The 20249-nt window shown below is 46.6% G+C and overlaps 1 protein-coding gene and 1 pseudogene across 8 annotated transcripts in view; one reads left to right on the top strand and one right to left on the bottom strand.

The window, feature by feature from the left end:
• Positions 1-20249, bottom strand: part of LOC101700993 (putative adhesion G protein-coupled receptor F2P) — a 31568-nt gene that overhangs the window by 4433 nt on the left and 6886 nt on the right. For 2 of the 8 annotated variants that reach the window (XM_087184655.1, XM_087184656.1), the window contains exons 1-7: positions 15231-17512; positions 14976-15076; positions 10846-10888; positions 10047-10198; positions 8618-8851; positions 6461-7825; positions 3180-3221 (exon numbers count right to left, since the gene is read on the bottom strand). In XM_087184655.1, the coding sequence (XP_087040781.1) occupies positions 3180-3221; positions 6461-7825; positions 8618-8851; positions 10047-10198; positions 10846-10888; positions 14976-15076; positions 15231-15288 (1995 nt within the window). In that variant the 5' untranslated portion in view covers positions 15289-17512. Of the gene's footprint in view, positions 1-713; positions 774-3179; positions 3222-6460; positions 7826-8617; positions 8852-10046; positions 10199-10845; positions 10889-14975; positions 15077-15230; positions 17513-20249 lie in introns of those variants that run through there. The other 6 variants (XM_087184653.1, XM_087184652.1, XM_087184654.1 and 3 more) reach the window with 6 other exon arrangements.
• LOC101701360 (AP-1 complex-associated regulatory protein pseudogene) lies at positions 16820-19755 on the top strand (annotated as a pseudogene).

Below are 20249 nucleotides of genomic sequence, written 5' to 3'. Positions count from 1 at the left end.
GGGGAGCCCTGGTCTCGTGGGGAGAGGGTGGCAGAGGAGGCAGCTGGAAGCAGGAGACAGGTGGCCCACAAAACCAGCATTGGATGAGGGCCATGAGAGCACAGCTGCCCATCACAGCAGGTTCCAGGTGACCCAGGACAAGCGCTCTGTGTCCTGGGTGGAGCCAGACTGACCCCGCCAGCTGGTATTGCAGGGGACAAGTGCATTTGGGCCAGGGAAGGTTGTTACCAAGGATCAGAAGGGATACCCTGCTCCTTGCCCCATGTGGAGTGACAAAGCGGATGACAGGCTGAGGACAGGCCGAGTGGAAGGAGATGGCAGGGAGGATAAATGTGCACAGCCCACATCAGTCACCATGGAGCTGGCTCTGCCGGAAGCTCAGCGTCTGCTCTGGGGGCTTTGATTGAGTCTTTCTCAAGGGGTCAGGCTGTGGTGTTGCTAAGATACAGCCAGCATTGGAAGCCATTGGCCCCAACAACGGGGAACCAATAATAAAGCACTGGGCGTCATTCTGTGCTATTCGTGTACAAACACAAAGACGAACTGGCAAATGACTGCTTTTCGCTGAAAGGAAGAATTTCTTCGTGGTGGCGAGAGTGGACCAACACCAAGGAATCAGAAGGGAAGGAGCTGTGGTGCTGAGGGGTGGGACGGCTTTGCGTTGTTGCTACCTCGTCCAAATTTGAAATGCAAAATGAAAATGAGAGCTTCACCTCTGATACCCTGGAGATCCGTTTCGCAGAGGTTACTCGACCCTTTAAGGCTTCTCGGATCTGGATAGTTAACAAAAGAGGTTAAGAATTAAAAGATGATAAGAAGTTATCACAGGTGCCTGCGCCAGGCAGCATCCTGCTGATGGGTGGTGGGGTTGGCAGCCTGATGGAGGGCGACCAGAACAGACAAGAAAGGGGTGCTGGCAGCGGAGTGTCCAGGGCCTTAGACGGGGCACAGTGGCTAAAAAACCTACAGTTTGCCACACGCTGAGGATTCCAAACATAGCTTTGGCATTATTTTTATTTTATGTAAATAGTTTATCACTTCTCACAAATTTTTAATTTTTCAAACCTTTCCTAGATAGGAAAAAAGTTCCACCCTACATAGCAGCAGTCTATGGAACCAAGGAAATAAGAACAAGAAATAACTACTGTGCTTAACTTTATAACTTTTGCTTTATAACTTTATAGGCCTCCAGCTGAGGGTGACTTTACCCTTCCTTGAATGTAGTCGTCCTTGTTACCCACAGGCTCCAAAGAGTTAGAAGCTTTCTTGGGCCCAGGAACACACAAGGGTTCATTGGGATTTGTGAAGATACACTGGACATTCTACTTACAGTCTCTGTTCTCATCCTCTTTAATACCATGTTTCATAATGTGCATTATTACACACTTTATACATTAATAATAAGCACATTTGGGCTACATGCTCAGTGTTTCTGATCTTAAAAATTTGAAGACTGCTCCTATACACAGTTTCTTGTCAATGAATCATGACCTAGGACACTTTGGAGCATTTACCTTTCACTTGTAAATTTTACATGTGAGAGGGTTTTGCCTTGCAGGAGGCTTCCTGCTTGGAGGTCACACAGGCACAGCACCCAGGGGCAGCTAAGGAATAAGGTCACTGCTGCCGCTGCTGCTCTGGCTCAGACACTAGCTAAGGTGTGACATTTGACAGACACACATCCTGTGCCTGTGACTGTGTGATCCCTTACATGTGTCTGTGTCCACCTAGAAATGTGAGCTTGTGCTTTTCTGTAATCTGGTGGAAAAAGCAGAGAAAGCAGCCTTCTCCTTGCATTCCACGTGAGGAATCTGGAATTTACAATTATCAGAGAACTCCCCAGGGCCACCCAGCCAGTATAGGGGCTCTTTGACTTATGGCGGGGCTGAGTCCCAGTAAACCCACTGCAGGCTGATCACGTCGTAAGTCAAGAGTGCATCTGATACACCCAGCCTCCTCAACTCCACGGTGTAGTGGAGAATCGGCTGTTTACTCTCCTCATCACGTGTCTGATGGGAGGCAGAGAGTATCACACTGTGTGTTGCTGGCCCAGGAAAGGATCAAAATTCAGAATCTGAAATCAAGTTTCCCCAAATGTGTATCACCTTCGTGTCAAAATTCGTAAGTCAAACCTTTGTGAGTTAGTGAACATCTACATGTGGAAATATCAAGGTCAGTGCTCTTTCACTTCTGATTAATTTTTACTAGTGAAATGGCATCCCTATAAGACAATGGAAGGACCATTGTGAAATTCCTCCTTCACCAGCCCTTGATACTAACTTAATAACATAATAGCTTCAATGTTAATGCTTAACAAAGCACATACTTTGCAGTGAAGTTGGGTTTTTGTTTTGGTATTGTCTGCATATCCGACCTGGTTACTACGAACTTGCTCTAGTTGGGCAGGTGTTTGCATTAACATCTGAGAGAGGTGTCTGTTTGCTGACTCCAGGGTACAGGTTCTTAAGTGGAAGGGGTGATCTCAGAAGCCTCGGTGAATGTGTGCTATGTGTTCATGTGTCAGTGTTTGTCTTCACTTACAGCCTGTCCACACTCGTGGTGTCAGGATAAACCCTCCCTAGGACCCCTGACCTGTGAGGCAGGACTCACCCCTCCACCCCCTTGTGGCTCAGATGCAGCCTTGTGGCCTGGCTCAGCCACTCGGACCCCACAGTGCAAGATAGCAAGTGGCCCCAAAGTGGCCCTGGGCGTGACACCAGGCACCAAGAAGGGCTGGCAGTGGTTTCCCTCATGGCCGATCTGTGTCCTGCACTGGAAACCATTCATGGGGTGCAGCCTGCAGCAAAGGGAGAGGCCCTCCCAAAGATGGTCTCGTGGGATGCAATGAACCTGTTTTCTGCCTCAACAAATCAGAGTGGTTTCTACAGAGATCCTGAGTGAGCTACTTAATCAGTCACAATATCTCGGTTTCCTCATCTGTAAATCCAAACTAGCAATGCCCCAGATTGCTTAGAGGATCAGAGCTAATGCATTTGGACACCTAACCCCAAAGTGCCTGAAGGATGGCAGACAATACCCACACCCCAAAGAGCAGGGAAGCTCTGTGCGTCTGCACAAATGGTCAAGATGACAGACTGTCCACAGTAGTCATCACTGGTGACCAGGTCAGGGACAAGCCCTGATAATGCAGGAAAATGAGAAGAATTTACACTCAGTACCTTTGGGTCCAGAATTGTTCCAAACACCAGGATGAAGAAGCCCTGTGAAGATGGAGAAGGGAAGAAGAGCTATTTTTTAAAAATGATGATAACAAATACTAGTATTCATCACTCAGTTACTGTTTTAGTCACAAGAAAACAATTTAACCCAATCTTTTAATTTCCTACCCCAAGGTCACAATAGCTGAATTCATTCATTCAACAAACATTGTGGTCCACAGGCCAGCATGCTCCGGATGCAGGGAAAGCCTCAGCAAACCAACACAGCAAGGTCTCTGCTTCTTACAGGAGCACTTTAGAAACTTCTTCTGAAGTGAGCAGACACAGGTGTTTTGCACTTAGTGCGAGCTGTTCTTCTCATTAGAACATAACAATCTAAGCCAGATGCGCACTTGTAATTCCTGCTGTGCAGGAGGCTGAGGTAGGAGTATCAAGAGTTTGAGGCCAGCCTGGCAAATTTAGTGAGACCCTAACTCACAATAAAATAAAATTAAATTAAATTAAAAAGGGCTGGGGGTGTAGTTCAGTGGTAGTGCCCACACCCTGGGTTCAATTCCCAGTACAAAAGAAAAAGGAAAAAAAGGGGAAGAGGAAGAGGAAGAAAGGAAGGAAGGAAGGAAGGGAAAGAGGGAGGGAGGGAAGAAGGAAGGGAGAAAAGGAAGGAAATAGAATGACCCAAGAAAGAGTCAGAGGAGACATTAGGCAATGGGTGACTGGTTTGCAGTCCCTGAACAAGAAATGATGAGAAATATCCACAACAAAGAGCGAAAACAGGTACTGCCCATACACCCTCACTCTCTCCTCATCCACAGCAAAGACCATTATAAAACTTGCAAAGGAAAATCAAAGACATGCATTCTCAGAAAATTAATAAGCCATAAAATAGATTGGATTTCTAACCCTATATCAGCTGGTCCACACAGGAAGAGGCAGAGAAGACAAAACAGCTCCCCCAGCTCTCCCGATCTGTACAGAGAAAGGCTCTGTCGACTCAAAAACAGACCATCCCTTCGAAACTACAGTACAGCTGAGTTTTTACTGTTTTTTCATATAGTGGCTCAAAACCCTCTGGAGGGAGGAAGGGCAAGGAGTATTCCTATTTTGCAGATGAAGGGGGAAAAGCACAGAAATTCAACTTTCAAAATGTAGCAGAGACCAGCATTCATTAAACAAAAGTTTTCATATCTTGGGTTATGGATCCAAAAGGGAAGTGACATGATGATCTTTCATTTAGGCACCACCATGTCGTGATGCTCCAGTTTCACAAGGGACTGTAAGCTCAGCCAGAGGCTACCGAGGCCCTGGGGTCTAACACAACTGACCCCACAGAGCTGACACACAGTCGTCCGTCAGCAAGGATGCTCTCAACGCTGCTGCCACCACACTGTGACCCCAGCCGGGCTGAGAGATGAGGGCTTCACAGGGCCCATGGACAGCTAGGCCCCAAATGTGCTGGCCTCCAGCCTGCCAGCCCCACCAGCTCAGCAGCTCGCTCTTCTGTGTGATGCTTTTCACCTACAATGTCATCGTTGAAATCTGTCATCAGTTCTACTAAGAAAACTCAGTAGTTGGTGCGAACCATTAGGTTTCAAAGTGTCACCCTTATAAAGATGCTTGGGACAAATACATCCAGCCTAGCCTGGGTCCTACAAATACAGTTTAACTGAATTTGACCAACAATAAGTTGGTTTTTTTCAAAATGTAGAAACCATAACCTAGTATCTTTTCTCCACCAAAAAATCTGTACTATGTGACTAAAGGCCTAGGAAGAGTTTCTCTGCTCCTAAGATTTTTTACATTCCTTGAGGTTGGATTATTTATATTTGTATTTATTGATAATGATTGGCAGAAAATAAGTCCTGAATACGTTGTGTCTATATTTTAGTGTGTGCTTCATAACCTCATTGTGTACCTTGAATCTACACAGCCATAAAGAACTAACAGGAAATATTCACTTAAAACCACTTGTTGGTTTAGGCCACCTTGGGAAAAGTTACACAAAATAGTATTCAGAGAACTCAAATAAGAGATTAGTCATGAAGCTTAGTATCTGCTGGCAAAGAGGCAAGAGAATGCATCTAACACAGCCCACCTGCAACTCTGTTGGATGTGAAGCCCAATTTGGGCAGGTAAGCTTCAAAATGTTCTGCCAGGCTTTGTATCTGTGTTTTGTTTTTCTCCTTCAAATAAGTAAGACATTGATGTGAAAATAGTCTCACTGGCTACTGTATACATCCAGGGAAACAAAGAAATATTTTAGAGGTCTTTAGAAAAATAAAAGCTTTCTAGGGCCGGGGAATTAGCTCAGTGGTTCTGGCGCCTGCCTCGCAAGCATAAGGTCCCAGGTTCGATCCCCGGTACCTCCCCCACAAAAAAAAGCTTTCTTTTTCATTAGTTGGTATCTACATATGTAATATTCACTATAAAAAAATCTTTGGCTCTTCAGAACACTGTAATAGAAGAAATATGGAAAAACACAATTCCAATCAAGAAAGAACTTACTAAATACAGAATGCCACTCAGGCATTAAACAGGCATGTGTATACATACTAACTAAGTAAAATTCTAGGGCGTATTTTCAAGTGAGAAAGAAAGTTGCATAACAATAGACATTGATTTTTAACCCTTATATTACGTAAAAATACATGTGCATTAGCATAGAAAATTTGGCAGGGTTCCACATGAAACTATTGGGCAAGGATTTACATTGCTTAATTTACATGGGTGAGGTAAGAGAGTAGAGAAATTCTCTTCAATACCAGTGTATCAATAGCTTGCCTTGTTAGAAAAAACAAAATGGTTTTCAATGGTAATTAAAAACTCTAAGTGGCAGTAAATGTGATAAATGTAAAAATTTAATTTCTCCGGTTGTAATCCTAAATATTGGGGAAGTATAACTGCTTAATTTCTAAACAGTAACAACTCTGCCTGTTAAAAGGCTGTTTGTGATCCTTAGATCATTTTAGGGTTTCGTGTTTTACCATCCACCTTTGCATTTCATTTTCCAAACCCCTCTATAAATGGGCAATATTATACCCATTTTATATATGAGAAAAATGTACTTGAATAAAAGGAGGTAAATATGCCAAGATCATACTGCATGTTATTAGTAAATGCGAGAGTCAGAATCCAAACCTAGGCTTCTCTGGAACCAAAACTCATTTCCTTACTCAATATGCTTTTCCATTTTCCACTGGGGAGAAGCCTGGTACCCAGATTCCAAAGCACAGGCCCTCCTCTCGGATGCTCTCCTTGGGCTTGGTCAGAGCACCTGAGCTCACCTGGAATGCATTGAGCAAGGAGAAGATGATGTGGAAGACCAGTGAGCTGTTGTCAATGACCGTGGCTATCCCGAAGCCCCAGGTCAGTCCCAGCAGTGGCGTGAGGATGGCGATGTTCTTGCTGATTCTCAGGACGGCTCGCACTTCCTGAAACATGGAGCTTCCAGTGGCAACTCTCTGGGTCTTGATAATCACCAGCATGATGGTGACCAAGTTTACTACCACGATGGCCAGAGCTGGGACCACAAAGGCCAAGAGGGCCCTTGTCATGTCCCAGTTGAGCCAGCAGGCCTCCGGCCGTAAGTAGCCTTTGCCAGGTTCAGTGACACCCACTGTGATAATAGCAATGATCAAAGGGCACCCGTAGCCCACTGAGAAGAGAGAAGCCACCAGGATTGACTTAGGCAGAGTGTGGAAAACAATCAGAACTCCATAAAGGATAAGGAGCGCCTTGGCGAGCATCCAGAAAAACACAGAAAGGTAAAAGAAATGAATGAAAAATGTTGCCGCCACACATCCCTTGTGGTGTGTCACCGGGCCACTAAGAAAGGAAGCCACGATGAACCACACATCTGCCATCAGTAAGGTGGCTGCCACGTTGGCAATGCACAGGTGACGTAAATAGGAGATCTCTGTCTTCGTCACCTGACCCCAGACCAGAGCCTCAATGGACAAGCAAATGAGCAAGCTGCAAATGGAAATGCCCAAGCCTATGTAGGTGATAAAAGTCAGAACTGGGCTCACTGGGGTGTGGCGCGACATGAGAATGGAGAAAGAGGTGAACAGCTTGCTTGGCCAACATTGACAGACAGCGTGCTGGGAGCTCTCTTCCACCATCTGACAAGCCTGGCTGTCCCATCTGCTCTCCAGGTGGTCCCAGCCCACACACTCGGTCTTCCTCTCCTCTGATTTGCTGATCTTTTCAAAAAGCAGTGAGATTCTTTTAAATTTGGGGGGCAAGATGACAGACAGGACAAGGCCATTCACAGTGACATTTTCCAAAAGACTGGCCTCCAAGATGGCCCCAAGCGTGGGAAAGGCAATGCTGATGATCTGAAAAATGGAAGGCGCTGTCTGCAGCTCCTCTCTGCCCATCAAAACCTTGCCAGTAACTGCCCTGCTGGTGTCATTAACCCTCATGGAGAAAGTGAAATTCTTCCCTTCATCATCTGCAGCTATGATGGAGCCCATGGTATGGATGAAGGTATTCGATATGTTGATAGGACTCTTGTTTATCAGTAACTTTCTTGCAAAAGAGTTGACTGAGTGGAGCAGGACACAGCTGCTGTTTCTTTCTGGGATGAAGGTCCAGTTTGAGATGCTACTGCTGTTCAGAACATGGTTGGCCATGGAGCTGTAACTCTGCTGATAGAGAATGGCAATTACTCCTGAGATCAACTTACAAAACGTGGGCCTCCAACGAGCTTCATAAGCCTCCCCCACAGAGGTTCCGAGACACAGGACCTCAGGCCCACACACTTACAAACCAGAACCAGCTCCTTCAGGAGACCCTGAGTGATGGGCATGCACAGCAAAGCTTGAGTCAGAGGAAAGAGCTAGATGGAAACTGCCAGGCAGCCTCAGCTCATTTCCATCCCATTGCCACTTCACTCCTAGGCACCCCTTTAGGGGGCCTCCTACCTGTCAGAGCGCCCAGCAGGTAACCAACAGGAGCACATTTCCGTAGAAGTGGACCCCAGAGGCACAATCTATCCTCTGCTTCAAACATCAAAAACCAAAGAAATGGATCCAGTTCCATTTCACATTTCTGCAGCAGGAAGTTGTGGCCATTTCCTTTGCATTCAATTACTTTTCCTTCTTGTGACTTGTCCTAACTCGCAAATAACAGTGAGAAAAGCCTTTCTCTCTGCAGGGCCCAGAATTTTTTTTTTTAGAGATTGTCAGCACCTAAAACAGACATTTCTACCACAGCACCAAGTGAGCACTCTCTATAAATGTTTACTGATTCGTTGTGTTCACTTCTTCCCTTTCATTCTTTCCTCAGTGAAATGTGTGGAGCACTTGCTAAGATAGACATTGGAAATACCGAGTGAAAGTCCCAGTCCCCAGCCCCCGAGAGGCTCAGAGAGCGTCCTGGCTAACCCAAATTCCTCTCCCACGGAGAGGATGCCCCGCCAGACACCCACAGCCACTCACGTGCATCTGCGCCTCTTCCACGTCTGCCATGAGAGCTGTGGATATGTTGTGCAAGAGCTGCACGATGAACGCGATGTTCCCTGGTAGCCGGGGCGACTGCTCGATGTTCCTAATCGCGCAGGACAGATCAGCCGGGCACTTCTGCATCAATTTGCCGGCTATGGTCTCTGACTTCCTGGCATATTCGTCCACCTTTCCACCTCCTCCAAAGGGGTTGCCTGACTGGGAGTCCTCCTAAGATGTGGCCAGAACAAGGACACTCCTATTATGTCAGGTTTATGTTAAGTATAAAAGCACTTCTACTGAAACTTCAAACAGCCTCATTATACAATTGTTTGCAATTACACAGTTTTCTGCTTTCCATTTTCAGTGTCACAAGTTCCCACCTGCCTGCTCTTTAACACTTTCCCCCAAAGAGCAAGTGTTATCTTTACTAGACCAGTTCAGGCTGTGCATGCATCCTGTGCATGTATCTGTGTAAGTCTGCATCAATTTCCAGTGCAACTTAAGCTCATCTTCCCTATTCCCAACAGGCAAAGCTTGAGGCACAAACATATGATAAAGACAGAAACTCTGAGCTGGATCTGGAAGAAACAACTAGGAACACCAAGGAAGTCCCTGGGCAGACTTCAGAAGCTGCCTGCTCTCGCATCTGCAGAGACAGAGCAGAGTGCCACCCTCAGCCCTGAGCCACACTCAGAGGCTGAGACAGGAGGCTCCTAATATGGAAACGCCATCAAGAGCAGGTAAGGAAAGCTCTCTCGGAAAGGAGGAGAAACAGCATCTGACCTGATCTTATCTATGGTGATTTAATAAGTAACACTTATGAGTCATGTGTAATTACTTCAGTACGTATGCAAATGTGTCGGTGTGATGATAAGGTCCTTCCCTCTGCTTCTCATGCCTTTATGAGAACAGAAATCATGCAGGGATTTTGAGAGAGCACAGGTTCTGGGTCACCAGGTCTGGGTGGGGGTGACTTGCGCAGGTCTAATGAGTTGTCAGGGATGCAGCTGGCCAGGGAGAGACAGGCTGAATATCGGAGCTTTGGGGTTAAGGGACAGAGAGTGAAGACGGAGCAATTGACGGTGAGGGCTCCAGGCCCCTCCTAAAAGATCTGAACTAGATTTGGAGGAGACAACTAGAATATCAAGTGGGAGAATGACTAAAATGAGTGACCAGCTGAACCCCGTTCCATCCAGGCTGAGTCCTGTGCTACAGGAGAAGCAGCCTCCCCATGTCTTCTTCGTTCATGTCATGGAAGGGCGTGGGGGCCTGGAACTCAAGCCCTCAGAGGCCCGGGGCTAAGAGAGGGCAGGGAGGGTTTGTGCTGCCTGTGCATGCAGTCTTCCTCCCCTCTCCAGGGCATCACAGGGCTAAGCTGAGGCTCTGCTTTGCCCTTAGAGCCACAGGAGAGAACAGACCTTACCTCAAAGATGTTGAAGGCATTAAGAGTACAGCAGGTATCAGTGACCTTGTGCCATCGCTGCTTCCTGCAGGCAAACCCCATGCTTCCCTCAGTGCCTGGCGGGCACGGCTGGCTGCAGTGGGAACTGGCCACACAGATGCCATCACACACCCCTAGGGAAAGAGAAGACAGAAGGCCTGAGCCCCACACTGCCCTGGGCCAATCACCTAGGTGTCGCTGTGGTAGGGGACAGAAAACCTGTGGACATCGTGGCATCGGGTATCTTTCCTTTGTAGTAACAGATGATTGACATGGATCTGTGTCCATCACACATGGCAGCCACTAACCCCTACTGTTCCCAGCGGAATCCTAGCCTGAACCCCCAAGTAAAATAGGTAAAAGTAGACCTGCTCCAGTTGCAGTGACCTGGAAGAGCCCCCAACTCCATCACCCAAGCCATTCTCATGGCCACAGAAGCCCACGGCCCAAGAGCTCCCCAGCTCAGCTCCAGTTGAAGTCCACTGCCCTGCGCTCCCAAAGAAGCAGACTTTAAGATGAGTCGCATCCTCAGAGATTTGCTCTGTCCACCGCCCCAGCCCATGTTGGTGCCATGTGAAGAATCCAGCAGATAGCAGCTGGGGCAGAGGGTGCAGGAGGGGAAGGAACAAGAGGTAAGGGCACAATGTCACATAGGGAAAAGAATCCAAGTCCAAGCAAAAGCCACAATGCCGTGCCATCAGCTGGGCATGAGACAGGGCTGGGGACAGCCCGCTGGTACGACACACACAATGTCTGCCATCACTAGCTGCTGCCAACATACCCCAAGGCCTGGAAGACTCCTTCTCCTTGCTGTTGCTGGCGGCCTGAAAAATCAAAATCAAAATTCACATCAACATCAATTGTCCAGATGCCTTCCCAGCAGTTCATTTTAGTCACAGAGCTGACAACTGTCTGGACCAGCTGTGCGGCCAGCACAACCACCAAAATGACCCCATTGTCCTTTGACTCCTCCTCTTTCCAGTGAGACTGGGCTGTGCTCTGCCTAGGAAACACATTGAGAGCAGGACAGATTTACCAGGCAGCTAGAGAGGTTTTGCTCTGCTCGTGTGGTCCCCTCTGAGTCCTCTGAACACACTCATGTGATCACATCTAGTGAATTTTTTAAAGCAAAATACTTCAACTCTTTCATCTCTTCATCCTGTTATTTTTGCCATTCATACTCCACCCCACTGAGGGGTCACCGGAAAAGTGGATCCGTCTGTGGGATCTCGACAAGGGGTCCAGCTGAGCATGAAGTTGGTTTGGATTTAACCAGAGGTACTTAGGCAGTTTGCAGCCATTTCCCAGTTACAACAAGGATGTCCACGTGTAAGTAGCACCAGATCCGAGAGTGTTTGTCACAGAGCAAGACAGCTGTCACCGTCCGGATAGCCTGCCGTTCACATACAAAAGAACCTTGAGTGACAGAGGCTTCCCCAAACTTAGCTACAGCCCTGCACGTCTACATAGTATCACTAAGGAGAAACTGAGGATTGTTCTGCAAAAGTAGAAGCAATGGGAAAACAACTTGCTAAGCAATGCTAGAGGAAAGACTGACTAATTATCTTCTCCTGCTTATAAAGAAAAATACAAAATCATTAGTTTGCAGGTATACAACCAAAATGTAGGAGCAAATATGAGGCAGTTCATTCACAAAAGTGTCGTTGTTTTCTTGAATATATTGCTGAATAACACTGAGTAATTACTGGGTGCAAAGTTCCCATCATTTGTAAATTTGAAATCTGTTGTGATTCTTTTTCCCTTTCTAATATTTACTTTCCTTTAATTTTTTATTTTAGTTTCATTGTTTTCCACAATGCTCCCAGAAAGCCTGGCTTCCCTCTCCTGAGCAGTCTCCCCTTCTGCCCCACCGATCCACACACACTTGATTCCTACTGACCGCATGGCTTGTTGAGACCAGGGCTGCCCCTGGGAGCAGCCACCTGGCTCAACTTCCAACATGGCCACTTGAGAAAGAGCCTCATCGGTCTGAGCCTCAGTTTCCTCTTCCATTAGCAGAGTAGGAGTGATGGTGCTAACTGGATGACACATACCCCAGAGCAGGTTGTGAGGAGCAAGGAACTCATCTATAGAACACTCTTAGAACAGTCCTGGAACAGGGCATGTGCTGTTTAAGATTCAGCTACTATTTGTATGCTGAACATGAGTACTGATCACACACAGAGCTCAAGTTTCCCTTTTCTAAGAGGTCTTCCCTGATCCGGTTCTACATGATGCCCTCTTGGGCTAGGGATTTACCTCAGTGGCACCGTACCTGCCTCGCAAGGTCCTGGGTTCAATCCCCTCCCCGGTACCAAAAGAAAAGAAATGATGCTCTCTTCTTCTGGCTCCTGTAGCATTTATCATCAGACCACACACCACACAGTCAGGGCTCAGCACAGACTCACTGGATCTGCTGTCTTGCTAGCTAATGGTTTTTATAAAAGCACGCTACCTTCTCAGTGAAATTGTAAGTTCCTAAAGAAGATGGATTGTGCATCGGGCTACCTTTCGGTTCCCCTAAGTAGCTAGCTGAGAGTCTTGTACCAATGTATGCATATATATACTAGTATTATGTGTAGACTGACACGCACAGGCAAGCCTGCACACGCATGTGGGAAAACAAACTGGATCTTCCTGTTTCTGCACCAGCAGAGCGCCCTCTAGTGGCTGGGAGAGCTGCTCCAACTTGTGTTCCAAGATCTAAACTGTTGGGAAAGAGACTGGAAATTTAATGACCCAGTTGGGTGACTCATACTTGGGGTTTGTGTCCCTTTCTCCTTCACGATATTGTTTCTGTCTACATTCTTAAGAAACGAGGCTAATGTTACCTGTTTTGTTCGCCAAATAAGAACTTATGAGGTGTGCGGTCTCCCTACTCCTAAGGTCAAGACAGGATTCCTGAGGATTCATGGAACAAAGTATCCTTGAAATCACAGATATGAGATGACTCTTTTCATTGAGAAAACAAAGCCATTATATAAGCAGAAGAGTTAAAGTTCCTCCATGAAACCAGAGTGTAAAAGTACTTTGAGATTCTGGAAAGTTTTATAGATCGCCTAGCCCAACCCCTTATTTGCGAAAGGAAGCTGAGTCTCCGATAGATGGGGTGATCTGCTCAAGGCCATGCAGGGAGTTCCTCTGGCAGCTGAGAATGGAACTTTGTTCTCCTAATTCCTACTACAGTGCTCTTCAAAACCCCAGCCCATGATTAGGGGACCAAGCCGAGGGGACATGTATGCAAGGCGCTTAAGCTCATCTGGACAAGGCCATTTCTCCAGTACACCAGGACAAGTGCAGTCAGGAGTGCTGAACTCTAGGCAATACTCAGCCATTAAACAAAGCCTGGTGAAGTCACATTGCATTCGTCACAAGTCTGGGCAGAGCGTGGGCACAAGGCCAAGGCTGCATTTGTAAGGAGCTCCGGAAAATCTGCTTTTGAAGTGAAGGCCCCTGTCTTCATCTTCCTAGCCGATTTTCCAAGGCACATCATGGATGCCTCCTCTGGGGTAGCATCTAGGACCGGCCACTTTTGCATCAGATTCCAACAGCTCTGACCTAATCTTGTGAAGGGATGGTGGCAACCAGCAGCCTGCTGGACCTGCTGAGTGGCTGCATGCAAAGGCTGGGCAGGGAGGGCTGGCACCCACGGCTCACCATCCAAAGCTTGTCAGTGGGAAGAAAGGGGCAGGATGTTCCTGTGAGGTGATCCCATCATCAAGAAAACCAAAGCCAGCCTCTCATGCTCTGCCTACACTCCACATTCTGCCTCGTACAAAAATGTGCACGAAAAGATGGAAGTAAGGGGGAGAGGGCACCAACTGTGGGGTTGAGATGCCTCCAGAAAAGTCTTCCAAAGGTCTCTAACTTCACCCAGGAGCCAGACACCAGGTCAGGGTAGAGGAGAAGGAGAGACACAGAGTTGATTCCCGTACAAGGGCAAGCTAATAAGAGGGTGCAATAACTTGTCTGGAAAACCCATGAAAAGCACTTCCAAAGTTATGTTTTCTAAAAAAAAAAAAAAAGGAACACACTAAAACAGAAAGAGCAAGAAGATCTTAAGACAGGTGCTTTAGCCTTGGCCCCGTGGCTATGCAGCTATGTACGCAAGTTTATCCATCTACACTGGCCATGGTCTCCGCCTCCAAAGCGAGGGAGTGGAGCTGGGTCCCACAGCTCCCTTCAAGATCTTATTTTTATGCCTTCTTTCTCCCACTGCCCCTCCACTTATTTTAAATAAGTCACTAATAGGAAAATTAAAATGACTTACGGTCAGAGGGGAAATACTCCAGGGAAAGCCGCAGGGCTCACTGCCCACAAAAGTTATAATAGTACATCGGTACCAATGCCATCATGCTAGAGCTCACTTAGCCATCGACAGCCTTCATTGCTCTGTCCAGCCCATCCCTGGTGTTCACTAAGAGGATTCTCAAAGGAGATGCTCTCCCCACTTTGAATGGGCCAATTCTTTGTTGTAAAAAACCGTCTTCAGGCTCTGCCCGCTAAATGTCATTCATGCCTCCAGCCATAGTGGTGATTGTCCCAGCCCTTACATTTTCTAAGGCCCCTCAGGAAATAGGACCAAACACACACACACACACACACACACACACACACACACACATGCACGCACGCACACCAGGGGTATGAGCTACAGAAAGCTTCCTAACCCAAGGATACAGAAAGAAGTCGCTTCAGCCCCCTTGCATCTCTGAACCTAGAAGAAAACAGTGATGGGAAAATAATTTGCAACTGTTAGTTAAAACAAGTTTTTGTTGCCTATAGTTGGGATATCTTCTGACTGAGTCACTGTCACGTCTTCTCCTCCCACACCTGTGCTCGGGGCCCTGAGCTGATCAACTCAGAGCCCACTGTCCATGCACTGTCCCCACCAATCCACCCCCCACTTACCTGGCACAGCTTCCCACAGGACTCTGTGGGCACAAGAAACACCAGGTAGCACATCAAAAGTGCACAAATCATCGCCTTCCACACGGCTGACCTTCTTGCTTCTATAAAAATAAACAAAAGGCAAAACGTCTCCAATCTGAAGCCCTCATGGTGCCAGGCCCCGCAGACCCCGGCAGCCCGTGCGACTGGCCTCTGTCCTCGGATGTCTGTCTCCCTTCCCATGCCTGCAGTGGTGCTGTGTCTCTAGCCACTCACCAGGTGCTGCAGGCCTCCGTGCCAGCCCAGGCTGGAGGCAATTGCAATCAGCTCGCATGTCACACCTCACACGGGAATCCTGCCAGAGGAAGCACTCTGGCCAATTTCAGCTGGCCTGCCGGGCAATAACAAAGAGCAGCCTGCGCTTGGGAACAGGAAGACTCTGGGGTAGGCAGGGCTGAGAAACCTGTAGGTGGCTTCGGCAGAGGATGAGCTGTGGGTAAGCTCAGCCTGCAAATACCTTTGGAAGGTGAGTACTCACCAAGTGTGTCCTGTTTTCCCTCCTTCTCCTAACTCTGGAAACTGTGTTTTCCTGGGTAGCCAGCAATGCCTGGTATGCTATTGTTATGCCTACCAGAAATGGTGCCAAAACTGACACATTTCTTGACACCTGAACCAGAGTGTGACACATGATGGTACAATATACTCAATAAAGGAGGAGGAAAGGAGAGAGTGTGGAAGGGAGAGGAGGAAAGGAAAGTCAGTGGGGAGCAGAGGAAGCTGACGGCTGTCAGGATCTGTGCTATGTAAAAGGTTCACTGAAAAATGTTAGCATTAAACATTAATGGTTTTTAAATTTTTCATCCTGAGCCAAATCATCTTTCCAAGGCATTCGATGTCTTCATGTTTAGATGAAAGGATTCAGCACATTTGGACCTTATCATGAACTCCAAGAGCTATTAGGATGGTTGATATTTGCTATTTGACCATTTTGAACTAAGAAATCTTTAGCCCAACCATGCGTAATTCTACAGCAAACAATTACTTTAAAGATGGGGCAAAATTGATTTTTCAATCATAATCCCTGCACCGAATTACTAGAATCATTGAAGTTTTGTTCGAATCCAATGTGTTCTCAATATTCTGTGTGGCCGACTTCAGCCTGTTGTTAGTAGGCCTTTCCAAGTGTCTGTAGTTCTCACACGAAGGGGTAAAGGGATTACATTACTGCTCATCACTTTGGAAAATATTTAGCAGCACCACGGATGACAGGCACAGTTTCCGGTAAATTGCAGCCGCTCTTGCATCTTTTACTCTAACTTAGGTCATTCAGGTGAATGAAAATCACAACAGTGACGCTAAATAGACCACTGCAGTCACTGCTGGGGTAAAACCAAACTAGAAGAATTAAAGCCACTGATGAGTGGGTTGACATAATTCTCATAAAACCTGGGAATAGGCCCACACTTGTTTTTGCTTGTTTTTCTCAGTGCTGGGACTCAGCAAGAGCTCCCCACTGAGCCCTGCTCCAGTCCAGTGGCTGCTCTGAGTGAAGTTTATCTCCAAAACTTCCCATCATACAGAGCGTTCTCACTCTTAACTAAAAGCAGTTATACAATTTATTTAAGAAATGACATAGACAACAAGCTTTCATAGAGCTTGTGCCCCTCAGCCCAGAAATTCAAGTAGAGTTTTACTTGAAAAAAAAAAAGGGTGGGGAGTAAGTGATTCGTTGAGCTCTGGAACCAAGATGAGGATCATTTTGTTGGCTTACAATTTTAATGTATTGCATTGGAAAGAACGGGCTTTAATATTATTATCATTTTGCTTTAAATTTTTAATACAGTTAGATTTACTGTTTGTCAGAGATGCTTTTTGACTATTACTGTTGCGTTTCTACCTATGAGAAGAGGGGTGCTTGTGTTTTCTGTGGGGTCCTTGTCAGTTGTTGGACGTGGCCACATCTCCATGGGACTGCAGGTGGCCTCCTGTGAGTCCTGCTGCCACCCCAGGCTGTGGCTTCCTACAGGGCCCACCCTGCCTGCTGGGGTCCACCTGGGTACAGGATGAGGACCAAAAGCAAGAAGGCTGTCTTGCCCCACACCCTGAATTCCAGGAACAGCACAACTAATTCCTTGTGCCATTTCATTTTTTTCTCATTTCTTTTAGCTGAAAAGAACATTTCTTAAAGTTGACTCTTTTTTGTGCATGCAGCTGATAAAAACAGATTGCTGTTTACATGCAGAGCATGCTTCTTTCTAAGCGAAAATAGTATCTGTTTTTATTATGAAAACATTAAATTTTGACGCATTGCTTTTAAAGAATCTATTATCTGACTTAAACCCATTAACCTGGGTGAAGCCCGGGAAAGCATTTCTCTTCCCAGTTCATCTATACCAAGCCATTGTCATTGGCTCTTTTTCCAAGTCTGGGAAAATAGGAAGTTAACAAGAAGCCAAGGGTCTGGTGCGAGTGAAGACAGCGTGTCTCTCACATTCTTCTTTTAGTAGTGTGGCCTGGTACTGTGCCTGGGTTATCCTGGTCACTTTCACTCCCCTTTGCTTTCCTCCCCCCGCCCCCGACCCCCTTCCCTGTTAGTAGGAGACCACCTTCTAGTTTTCTGCCCTCTCTCCTTTTTGTATTTGTTTATATTTATGTATTTTTAGATTTCTTATATAAAAGGATTTCTCATTTCTTAAAGACTCATATTTTGACTACTCAGGTCCTGGTCTCCGGAGCCTCCACTCCATCTTCTTGTGGAAACCCACAGGACACTGAGATTCTGCCTCCTGTTCCTGGCCAGCCTGGTAGCTAGAATACAGATGGAAAGTGGGGGAGGCTGGAGCATCAATTGCCTTTCAAATAGATGTTCCAAATGCCGGCTCATTTCAAAAATTCATCTCCAAAAAGGCTTATCTCGTGGGCCAGGGATCTAGCTTAGTGGTTCCGTCACCTGCCTCGCAAGTGCAAGGACCCAAGTTTGATCCCAGGTACCAAAAAAAAGGCTTATCTCTTAAGAATATATGACCTAGGGGGCAGGGCCTCCCGCGGTGGCTGGAGGCGGTCGCTCGCGCCCCCTGACGGCCATGCGGACCGCGGCGGAGGCCCAGGCCCTCGGCGGCCGCTGGAGTGGCGCGCCTTTGTTCGGAGCGCGCATCCCCGCGGTGCCCGGCGCTCGGCCGGCGCCCTGTCCGTGTGGCTGGGGGCCTGCGCTTGGGCTCCGAGCGGAGGCGGCGGCGCCGGGAGGCATGCGATGGGAACTGCTGCAGGACGCAGTGCTGCGGGCTGCTCCCCAAGGAAGCGGGGCGGCTGCAGCGCGCAGGCCAGGCGGCGGAGGATCCAAGTACTTTAGAACATGCTCAAGGGGTGAGCACTTGACTATAGAGTTTGAGAATCTCGTAGAAAGTGATGAAAGAGAGGGCCCAGGAAGCAGTCCTCTTACAGATAGGCCTCTTACAGAGGAAGAAATTGTTGACCTACGAGAGAGGCATTATGATTCTATTGCTGAAAAACAGAAAGATCTTGATAAGAAAATCCAGAAAGAGCCTTACAAGAAGAGACGCTAAGACTAGAGGAAGAAGCTTTCTTTATACGCTGCACAGCGTGAAGCAGCCAGGGCAGCAAAGCAGCGAAAGCTCACGGAGCAAGGAAGGCGGAGAGTTGTGCATCAGTATCACCACCCCAGCAATGGTGACCATCCGAGCTCAGGACCAGAAGACGACTTTGAATCTTGCATGAGAAATATAAAATCACAGTATGAAGTTTTTCGAAGTAGTAGACTCTCCTCAGATGCCACAGTACTGACACCAAATACAGAAAGCAGCTGTGACTTAATGACCAAGACAAGATCCACCAATGGAAATGACGACAACACGTCCTTAGGACCTGGAGTGGGAAGATCAGGAAGGGATGAACAGAATGTTTCTGGTGCGGGAACGCTCCAAGACAGAGGAGGACATCCTTCGGGCCGCTCTGACGTCCAGCAGCAGGAAGTAACCCCACGTCCGCCTCGGAGGACTCCAACAGGCTGGAGTGGGAGAACGACTTCGTCAGTGCCGAAGTGGATGACAATGGCAATTCCGAGTACTCTGGATTCGTAAACCCTGTGTTAGAACGGTCTGATTCTGGCATAAAACAGTCTGATGCCGATCAGCAGATTCGATAGTGTAAAACTGTTTGAGCCTGTTCATCAGTTCTGACCAAATGTTAAAAACCAATCAGAATGTAGCTGTGGTTGCTGAGCCTTGTGTCGGGGTGAGGAGCCGTGCTGTGTCCTTTTATGAGGAAGGTGTAAAAGCGTAGGATAAATCTGAATTGCTTCAGAATTAAGTGCAATTTTATCATCTGCCTTCTGCATTTTAAGACCAATTTAATGTCATGCTATCAATTAAATTTCTATTAACTCTTTACAGCATCCCTGTTCACTCTTGTAGATTTTCTCATTTTAAAAATCTTTATTAATTTTACTTTGAATGCTTTCCCAAGCCTATTTCTCTATCTATTGTAAAAATATGACAGTATTTTTTTTGTGAATTCTCAGCAGATGTGAAGGGAGCGTGAGGAGGGATTGTCAGGTTCAGACTTAGGACGGTTTCCCTTTCCTACCAGTGTTTGTTCTAGGACTTCTTAGAATTCTAATAGGAAGCACAATTGATTTGAGTAGATGACCTAAGCAATGCTGAAGGATCAGTTTCTTTCTCATTTGTTACATATGCTAGTATGATGATACCAATTCAGTCTGAACAAAATATCCAAAAATAATAAGCTTTCAGAGTTTGAACATTTTAAGTCGGTAATAATAAATATTTTTAAAATATATTTAGGATTTATACTTCTTTTATATGCAACTATATTGATTTTAAATTGATATATTAAGTTTTTAGGTGTCATTTTTTTACTTCTGTATTTCCAGTGAGTGATCTTAGAAAGATTTCACACAGAACATTATTCTCTGAATGGTTTAAGAAAGGAAAATGTAAAAAGGTAATACGGGTATTTCAAAGTAAATAAAAGCCTTTCTGGTGTGAAAGGCCCTGATTTATTATCCTCTCCTTTGCCTTGGGCCACAAGGTGCTCTGTGGGGTGGAAGCAGCATGTCACTACGTATAACTGCATTATGTGATGGAAATTCAGCTCTCTTTGCCCTGAAGTTTACGCATCGATAGGAAAGTGGGAGATGTGAAACACATTAACTGCTTTCCTTGATTTTGCTGAGGATTGAGTGTGAGTTTAGTTAGCTGACTTTTTCTGTTTTCCTTCTCTTGCAACAGTGACAGTGCATGTTCTCAAAAATACAGG

The sequence above is a fragment of the Heterocephalus glaber genome, unplaced genomic scaffold (genome assembly GCF_053883595.1).
Source record: "Heterocephalus glaber isolate CG9 unplaced genomic scaffold, H.glaber_assembly_v1.0 deba00001497, whole genome shotgun sequence".
Lineage (NCBI taxonomy): Eukaryota > Metazoa > Chordata > Mammalia > Rodentia > Bathyergidae > Heterocephalus > Heterocephalus glaber.
The sequence above is the reverse complement of the archived record's forward strand: the minus strand, read 5'-3'. Positions and strand labels throughout refer to the sequence as shown.